General features: G+C 38.4%; 1 protein-coding gene across 2 annotated transcripts; it reads left to right on the top strand.

Moving 5' to 3' along the window:
• The first annotated feature begins 1,389 nt into the window (after positions 1-1,389).
• On the top strand, positions 1,390-8,374 carry RAB43 (RAB43, member RAS oncogene family). Of its 2 annotated transcripts, none has more exons than XM_081943858.1 (3): positions 1,390-1,863; positions 3,796-3,973; positions 4,954-8,374. In XM_081943858.1, the coding sequence occupies exons 1-3, from the start codon at positions 1,654-1,656 to the stop codon at positions 5,202-5,204; spliced, it is 639 nt and encodes a 212-aa protein (XP_081799984.1). In that variant the 5' UTR covers positions 1,390-1,653; the 3' UTR covers positions 5,205-8,374. The 2 variants fall into 2 exon arrangements, with proteins under 2 accessions (XP_081799984.1, XP_081799983.1); XM_081943857.1 differs by having other exon boundaries at positions 1,393-1,863; positions 3,790-3,973.
• The last annotated feature ends 1,649 nt before the right edge of the window (positions 8,375-10,023 follow it).

Here is a 10,023-nt window from a genome sequence, read left to right as displayed (position 1 = left end):
TGTTAACAAGCATACAAAGGACTAACTCTGAACTCCCTTATTAAAGCTTTGGAAACAAACATACTTGTTGGAAGAAATATCCATCTGGGTTCAGTACCAGGTGGGAAGAAAAACACTGGAAACATGGAGACTGCTTGGAGATGCTTTTTCTTTTTTCCCAGGATCTCCAACTATGTGGTCCTGCCCACCATTAAACCATCTTTCAGATGGGCATTTCTTCCAACATTGTAAAGGAAGGACCATAAAATTATTTAACTGTCAGCCTTAAAGATGGATTGGCAAATAGAGAAACACAGATATTACCATGTAACATTTTTCCATTGTGTGAAATTTATGGCTCTGGTACAAATTTTGGCTCGGGACTCAACTGACTCTGGGAAAACATTCTACATTTTAACTCAACCTCTTTTCTGTCTTTTGGGATGGTTGCTATCCTTTGTATCAAAGAGCTTTGGTAAAAATTACTGAAAACTAATAAGCAAATGCATTCAGTATCCCTGTATTCCCTGCACAATGAGGGACAGCTTGTATAAAGCATGTGCTCGTTTATTCCAAAACTACAAATAAAGATTAATTATAAATGACTAAGTGAATCTAACAATTAATTGCAGGGTTGCGCATTTCCTGCCAACGTTTCCTGCTGCAGGGAGCTCTTCCAGTCTATTAGAACTTATTTGATCGCTAATTTTTACCTGCCACTCTCACTGTGATCGAATAGTTTTGCCGCACCCTAAAGACCAATACATAACGGGCACGGTGGCTCAATGGCTAAGACGATGAGCTTGTCGATCAGAATGGTTAGCAGTTCGGTGGTTTGAATCCCTAGCGCTGCATAACGGAATGAGCTCAGGTTACTTGTCCCTGCTTCTGCCAACCTAGCAGTTCGAAAGCAGGTAAAAATGCAAGTGGAAAAATAGGGACCATTTTGGTGGGAAGGCAACAGCGTTCCCTGCACCTTCGGTATTTAGTCATGCCGGCCACATGACCATGGAGACATCTTCGGACAGCGCTAGCTCTTTGGCTTTGATGAGCACCACCCCCTAGAGTTGGGAACGACTAGCACATATGTGCAAGGGGAATCGTTACCTATAAAGACCAATACATTTTATGACTGCCTCCAAGGAGCTCAGTTTTTGTTTATTTCGGATATTCTTCTGGGAACCGTTTCCGTTCAAAGTGCACTGTGACAACCATTACACGTAAAGCAAACATTGCGTCTAATTCTAGGGAACGTAGCGATCAAGGTTCAAGATGCACAGCAGACACCCACACAGGGAGAGAGGGAGTGTCTCCAGGCGCGCTTCCTGCTCAGGGCAACCAGAGAGATAACGTAACACGGAAATCCGGCCATCGTCATGGGCGACCTCGCCCTCCAAGCCGGGGGGGGGGCAAAGCCTTTCCTCCGCTAAGCCCGCCCACTAAGCGCGAGGGGGATCCTGCCCTGTACTTTTGCCCCACCCTGGACGCCTGGCGCGTGGGGGCGAGAGGGGGGGAAAGGAGGAGGAAGGACGCAGGCTCTCGCCGCGCATGCCCACTGCTTCGGCCTGGCAGAGGAAGGCGGGCGGGGAAGGATGCTGAGGCCGGCGCTGCGGCTGCCAAAGGGGAGCGAGGGGACCTGCGTCGGGCAGCCGCGGGGTGAGCAGCGCCGCGGTCATGCCCAGCTCCCCGTCAGCGCCTCCCGGGCAGGATCCGGAGGAGCACTACGACTTCCTCTTCAAGCTGGTGCTGATCGGCGATGCCAGCGTGGGCAAGACGTGCCTGGTGCAGCGCTTCAAGACCGGGGCCTTCTCTGAGCGCCAGGGCAACACCATCGGCGTGGACTTCACCATGAAGAGCCTGGAGATCCAGGGCAAGCGGGTCAAGGTGGGCAGCGGGGAGGACGGGGACGAGGGTGGGAAAGAGGGAAGCGGCCCGGCGGCCATCCCCGTCTTATCTCCCTTCGCGGGCCGGGCAGGTAACAGGTGTGCGGACAGAACAACAGCTGCGGTCGGGGGAGAAGAAGAAGCTGGCATGGCAACGTCCCTTCCCCGGGAGACCTCAAGGCGCCCAACGTCTTCGGCAGCCGATCTGCTGACATCCGTGGCTGGTGCGAGAGAGAATTCATCGCCCAATGAAGAAAATGCCGAAGAGTTTGTGCTTGCAGGATTTGCAGCTCGGATACCTTTTAAAACCATTACAAGAAGTAGAATTTGACTCCCACTCCCCCCATCCACCCTTTGCTAAGTTCAGAAAGTTTAAAAAAAGCATTTAAGTACTGCAAGGAGGGCCGTAAAAATGCTTCAAGGGATATTCTTTCTGGAAGTGCTTAAGAAATGTTTGAAAAGTCTCTTAAGCTTCTTGGAGAACTTCAATGGTGATATTCCAGGCCTATTCCAATAAAACAGGAGCTTTTTTGTAATGCTTGAAAATAAGATGACATCAGGAGTTCTTTTGTAATCGAATATGTTGGTACACAGTTCCGTGAACTTGGTTTGGAGCCTGTTTGCCTATGAAAGAGTCCACTTTGCTTTTAATAAGAGTCCACTTTGCTTATCTGATGAGTAATAGTAAGTTTGAAAACTTGCACCAAACTTTGAGACAAACTTCTTTACTTAACTTAGGAGATGGCTCCGCATCTCCTAAGTTTTAAGATTCATTTGGTATTGTATAGACATTAGGTTGCAAACCCAATATAAGTATTTTTGTCATGACAGGGCCTGTAACTCATGTGAATATCCTGCTTGTGTGCTAAAGATGAGCAGTCTGGTTTAAGTATCATTCCAAAACTGAATAACAGAGTTGGGAGGGTCTTTAGAGGTCTTCTAGTCCAACCCCCTGCTCAGGCAGGAAACAATATAAACCATTCCAGCTCTGTGGAAAATTGTAAAATTAACTGGGAAGCTTTTTGTAATGTTTTAAATCAGGCTAATTTGATTTTTTTATTTTTCCCCCTTTTTTATATCTATATGTATGCATATATTGTAGACATTGAGATCTGATTACACTAAATATACCTCCTTCACTATTCGGGGTAGATTTTATAAAAATGCCCACATTTCAGGAAAGTATTAGCATTTGCTCTCAGTACAATAAACATGTCTTATTGTAGAAAACATGAATGTCTCTAATGTACACTTTAAAAAACAATTGTCATGCTTTGTAATCTGGATTAATAACATTTCATGTACATAAATAAAGGGGAGGAACTTAGATATCCTGGTAGGATTTTGTAATTTGACCTGGAAAAGTTATTGGCATTGTGTCAAAGAGTTTTAGGATTTTAATTGACTTTAACAGACATGTTGTGTAACTCCTTTATTATATGACACAGTACACCAAAAAGGGCTATAAATCTTTCACAGTTCGGGGAAGTAAATAAAAAGCAAAAAGTTGCAAGTCATGGTCACACGTATGTCATGCTTAATAATCATAGTAGAACTGACATAAAGCCTGGCATTGTCCCAGTTGCAACTGCACTTGTGGTCAGAGGTCAGCTCTTTGTACATCACAGTTATAATTGCCCTAACCTTCCTGCCTTTGTGGGAACCAGTCATGTTGAAGAGTCCTGGCTGCTTATCCACCATTGTTCTCTTATACTTGCTGCAACATTTTCCCTTACCAAATAGATTGGGCATATTGGCTGTGGCAACCCAGCAATAATGTATTGTAATTCAAATCGATGTAAAATTATTTTGTGCTCTGTTTAGATGTTTTTCAGTCAATATGTATAAGAAAAGGTCATCTGATAAGGGCAACCAACAACTTATGACTGAAGAACTTACAGGCTTACTTCTTTTTTACTTCCTTTAGTTACAGATCTGGGACACGGCTGGTCAAGAAAGGTTTCGGACTATAACCCAGAGTTACTATCGAAGCGCCAATGGAGCTATTCTAGCCTATGACATTAGTAAGAGAGGCTCTTTCCAGTCCATTCCTCGCTGGATCGAGGATGTGAGGAAATATGCAGGCTCCAATATAGTACAGTTGCTAATTGGTGAGTGTGGAAAGGTGTACTTGGTAAGCCAGAAATAAAAAAGAATTATGCCTATGCATTAGGAGACAATAGCAACTTATGCAAAGGCATTTCCTCACTTCCAAAAATAAAAACATTTCTTCCTCCTTTTGGATTGGATTGAATTACTGCATAATAATTGATGAAGCAGGGAAAAAATACTTTCAAGCTCTTCTACAGTTTACTTTGTTTACTTCAGCCTTTTATGGTTGTCTCAGTATTCTGTACCTTAAGAATCTTTATTTAACAGTACATTTTGACCAAGTCAAGCCACTTTGTGAGTTTATGCTTTCCTATCTGTTGGGGCGTGTTCCATGCTTATGCCATGAGGGCCCACAGAGTATTAAGCTGTTGAAAAGTATGCATAATATTGGCCTTCAGATTATTCAGAATGAGAACCTCTTGAACTTTTTCATCTGTTAGATACAGTATCTCTGCCCCTTTTGGGTAGGTTTCTGATGTAACAATTGGCAGAAAGTGAGCAAATATAATATAAAAATTCATTGTCTTTAGTTCCAGAGATAACTAAATACAACATAAGTAATATCCTGTTAATACAGAAATATCTAGGTTGGAAGGGGTAAAAAGCTCATTTCCTGAGATTGAAGTATTACGTTGAAATGCAGGGTTTGTCAACATCAAAGTGAGTTAGAATTATAAATCCAGGATCCAAAAAAATTAATGTTATACTTTCCAGTGGCTCATATTTATCTATTTATTTATTTTTTATATTTTTATCTCTTTATGCTGATATTTCGTTAGATGTTTTTTCTCATCGCCGAGGTAACTGTAGTATCTGATCTCTAGGCTGGTTATCTGCATTACTTTTGAGGCCCTTCAACACAGTTTTATCTATCCCTGCCATTGTCTTTTTGCCTAGGCTTTCCCAACTGAACATTTTCCCTAATCTCCAGAATCCACATTTAAAAATTAATCTTATCAACAATTCTGTTTTCTGCTAGGAAACAAGTCTGACCTAAGTGACCTTCGGGAGGTTCAACTAGAAGAGGCTCAGAGCCTGGCTGAACACTATGATATCACCTGTGCCATAGAGACTTCTGCAAAGGACTCCAGCAATGTGGAGGAAGCTTTTGTGAAGATGGCCACAGAGCTAATGATGAGACATGGAGGCCCTGTATTCAGTGAGAAAAACACAGACAGCATCAAACTTGACAGCAAGGATGTGGTAGAAGGGTGGGGCTGTGGCTGCTGATCATACAATTTCTCTAATTGTTACTGGAATTTAGAGGATACATTCCCTTCTCTCTCCTACGCTCTGGGTCTCCTCTATACATAAACACTTTGCACAAGCTTTGTGTTTTGTAAGTTAAGGGACTGACATTTGCAGCATGTTTTTAATATGAAGGAACTTTCTTATGTAGATCTGAAACTGTGGCAGTCATTCTGTAGCAATTTCTACTAGATTTTTTTTAGAGGAATTAGTGCAATTTGGCAGTAAGTTGCACAGAATGAAGCTACTAAAATATCTTCATACAAAATGGTCTGAGTGCAAAACTGCTATTTTACTATTCACTGACATCTTGGTAAGGGACTTGGATGACATTTAATGCTTTTATGGCAGCAAAGGCTGCCTGTTTCAACTCTTCACATTCCAGGATGGGGGTGGGGAGTAAACTTACACATAGTGACGTAAATTTTGTAGGGATATTTCAAGTATGAAATACTCAATTTTCTGCATAGGATATAGCAGCTGAAATCCCTAAATTATGAAATTGTGCTTTCCTGGATACTAATACTGCTGGTACAAGACGTGCAAAGCAAGCATTTTTCTCTCTTGATTGTTGTTGTTTTTTAAAATAGAGAAAGCAGTAGCAATCGTATAATACATAGAGGTTTTGTTTTGTTTCATTTCAGAAGACTTGATCCTGAATACATTTCACTGGATAGTAATTCCATGGGTAGTAAATGCCTTTGAAACTGTACAGGGCTTTATTTTAAATAGGCTGAAAATTATATGTTAATATAGATCTAATAGTTTCTTTTGCACAATTGATATAGATTCCTTAGTTAACACTATAGATTGGTGATTTTTGTCTTCGTTAATTTCAATATAGTTCTCATACTTAGAGAAACAGTTTATTTGAATACCTTTCCCTTCAATCCTAACCTCCTCCTCCTTTCATTACCATTGAGCATATTACAAAATTATCCCAGCTAGAGGATTCCCCCCCCCCCATTTTTCGGTACTTTCAATAATTATTGAGTTGACTCTTTTTGAAGAGTATATGGTAAATGTTGAATTATATGTAGGAGATAATTGGTCATTTTCCTAAACTGACCACTCGGTACGGAGCTCTAAAAATCATCAAACAGTTGCTTTGTTTTGTAAGACCATCATTATGAGGCATATTTGCTAATTTTATAAGATACTTTTTTTATATCATAGGCCCTGGATTTCCTACTGTTCGGTCCTTACCTATTCCTTCTGTTCCTGATTGCTTCCATCATGCTATTACACAATTTTCAAATTAGCTTCACGCTATTTTTTTTCAGGACAAATCAATAGCATATACTGTAGAAAGAGTCTGCAATCTTATTAGTCAAAAACTGCTTAAATATTTCTATTTTGTTAATTTAAGATAAATATCCTTGTTTACATTGGCCAGTGGTTTAGAAGTGCAGATAGTAATAACAATTGCCTTTTTAGAGCACCTTAAACTGGGAAATGAAGAATAATTATAATGACTGCAAATCTTCCAAGCAATTTTTCCAGTGTCTAACATTATTTCTAATGGGCCCTATGCACCTGTCTGAGAATCAAAGATTTTGAATGAAATCCTTGCAGTCAATTATGTTAAAACGGGTTTGATACAATGGTACTATTATGGCCATGAATACCTCCCTGAGTACCCATAGGCTTTCTAACCCATCTGATTTTTTTAAAAAAAAAGATTTCTTATTTTTAAAAGCTCAAATGTGAAACTAACATAATATGCTTTCAAACTTGTGAATATTCCCAATGCATTTGTCTAACCTATTTTAGGAAAATACTTAGCGTTTTATGATTGGAAACAAGTTTCAGTTCAGTTAGCAGAGATTAGGATAACTCTAGTTTGAGAGACTGCTTTTGTAGGAGATCAGTATGAGAAAGTTAAAACATTTGAACCTGTTTTAATTTTTTGTAGTATAAAGCATTTGGCTGTATTATTTACCTTACTACTCGAATTTTGATTCCAGTGATTATCCTGATGAATGTTTTTATTGTAATTTCAGAATAGTAGCTTTAGAGTTGAATGTTTTGTAAGGTAAAGAAGAAAGGAGCCTTAATTTCAGTGAGATGTAGTTTTATAATTATGTTTCCATAGAAAAGAGAGAACGCCTGAGAGATGCTGCTTCTAAATACTATTTTATACCAGATTTCTTCAGGTTTATTGTATCCAGCCTCTGATTCCTAAGCAGTAGCTAACAATGATTACTAACAGAACATTGGCATTAAACAGAAATGGTTGATTTTGTACTGTGAATCCAATACTTTAAGAATTAATATTACATAATTTCAGTTTCTTCAGCTGAGCCCATGAAAGTGAAAGGGAAAAAAATGAATGGTCTTAGCATGATTATGAACTAAGCACAGATCCTAAATTCATCTCCTCATATATTAGCTTTTATATCAGGCATCCATGCACTTTTCAAGCCAGAGGTAACTTCTTTCCAAAATGCTGAGGTTCTGGCAAAATCCTGCACAAGGAATTTGATGAGTGCTACCTTTTAATCATTTATGTATGAGAGAGGGCAGTTTACAAATGGTTCCTGCATCTCTTATGCATATGTAGAAGGACAAGTTTAAGTTTTCAAGCATTAAATGAGAGATTATACCCAACTCGATAAAGATGAAAAAAGTATATCAGCTCCATTTTCAGTTATTAAAACTTCAAAACAAATTTAAAACAGTTTCTTTTAAAATAAAATGCAGCATAAAGTTTGATGTCATTCATCATTTGCATTCTTAAGAATATTTATTTCCAGTAGGGAGAGGCCTGTGTGGTTTCAGCATAGCAAGATCATCAGAAAGTATAAAAAAAGAATCCACAAAACAAATATATAGTTTGACAAAACCTGAGCAATTGCCAAAGAGAGAAATTCAAATATCTGTGACGATATAACCGTATGTTCACTTGGTGAATCCTGCACTTGATAATTTAGTATCAGTCTGACTCCAGGTAGGAAGGAATTCAGCAGGGGTGGACTATTTAATGGACATGTTGGTTTAGAAAGGGTGAGTTTTTTTCTTGACTAGCATAAAGGGAGAAAAGCTTTGCTTGCCAAGGGCTGCAAAGATCTCGGCCTATCAGTGATCTAAGGAAGCGATGATATTGCATTTCAGGCCAATCTGATATAACGGTGTGCCAATAATGATTTTTTTTTTTTTAAAGGATTTGTAAATGACATCTTTTGGGGGGTTGTTACATTATTTATATAAATGTGTGCAAGTGTTATGTGAGCAGAATTCTTCTCATACTGGTTTTGTAAGGGCTACAGTTCGGTATACATTTCCAAAAGTAATTGAGAGCACACAGTTGCTTCAGAATTAACTTGCTGCTTCGTATTGCTAATATGCATTTTAGCAGCTAAGATTCTTCAGTGTTTTATAATGAAATGTAAACTGCTTATTTATTTGTTCCAAGATTGGAAAGCAACAGCTTTGCTCAAATTGATTTTTATGAGCTGTTACGATGGGATTGCATAGTACTGACATGGTTACCAGTTTAGATATTTCTCTTAGATATTGCACTTCAGTAATTATTGTACAAAGACTAGCTCTTGCTTCAATTATTCATTGCAAGGACAAGAGAATTAAAGACCAGATTTTAGAGAATATTACAAATCTCTCTTGTATTACTTCTATTGAATTTCTGGCAAATGTACAAATTGGAAACAGAATAGTGCAACATTGTCTGGACCCCTGCAAACTTTTCTGTATTTTGCAGACTTTTGTGAAAAAAGTGGCAATGATATTACTATTGCAAATTCCAATTAAAAGTTAATCTTCTGGGCCCTTCTTTATATGAGTAGTTGAATAGGATGCCTCTCCAAGTGGTAAGGCTATACATATGGATTCATTACAATCTTCTGGGAAAGATAGAAGGAAAAAGACAATCATCCTTGTGCAATGACAAATAAGAACTTAAGTAGTGTACAATGTAACAGCCTTGGAGGTATCTTCAGTGGAAATACTGAATAATGAACCTGTGTGAGCTAGTGGCTTGAACATACATTTTAAAAGACGAAATTGTCAAAATATTTAGGGACCCCATTATCAGCACTAAGAATTCAGTCAACAACATTGTTTTTCTTTCGTCTTTTGAGTAGAATGTAAGTATTGCATGGAGAAACCTGTTTGGAAAAGAGTCATATTTCAAATGAATTTTTCCAGTAAAATATAAAAATAGCTGTATGTCATAAGGAGTGGGAAACATTTATTTACTTGCAGCAAAAATATGAATTTAAACTCCATGCCTGTTTCTTTAAAGACTCAGGGCTCTTCACAGCACCTTTATGTGCTGTGGATCACTTTTTGACTGTTCCAGTAATGCTAAAAAATCTCATTGGCCTTTAACCATAATGTAGATGATCTGTAGAATTAATTATGTTTATAAAAAATAATTGTCTAAATCTGTTTTTAATGTAATACTATAAAACAGTTGCAAATTAAAAGTAATACAGTTGCCTGTTCTGATATAAATACTACCTATTTACATTCCAAATACACAGGCACCCACATAGAGGCCCATACAAACACACAGGCACACATGCACACACATCACATTCCATGGATTTATATTTATCTGGCAATGTCTAGCATAAAATAATATGGAGGTTTCAGGTATATAAAATGAAGCACATGAAACGGGCCAGATTCAGTTTGAGATATTCAATGCCTAATTGTTTTACTGAAAACCAGTTTTTTAAACATTTCATATGGACTACTTTTCTTACACAGATAAATTTTATGGTCTATTTTTTGCGTAAAATGCAGTGGAATATGAATATGATTATAATTGATAGTATTT

This window comes from Natrix helvetica, assembly GCF_964273705.1.
Source record: "Natrix helvetica genome assembly, chromosome: 1".
NCBI lineage: Eukaryota > Metazoa > Chordata > Lepidosauria > Squamata > Natricidae > Natrix > Natrix helvetica.
Note: the sequence above shows the minus strand (reverse complement) of the source record. Positions and strands in the feature narration are given on the sequence as shown.

Bases quoted from the DNA above. Each gene is read 5' to 3' on its own strand.
- RAB43 (XM_081943857.1), top strand. From the start codon at position 1,654: ATGCCCAGCTCCCCGTCAGCGCCTCCCGGGCAGGATCCGGAGGAGCAC. The intron at 1,864-3,789 runs GTGGGCAGCGGG...TACTTCCTTTAG, and splicing joins TCCAGGGCAAGCGGGTCAAG to TTACAGATCTGGGACACGGC. The intron at 3,974-4,953 runs GTGAGTGTGGAA...GTTTTCTGCTAG, and splicing joins TATAGTACAGTTGCTAATTG to GAAACAAGTCTGACCTAAGT.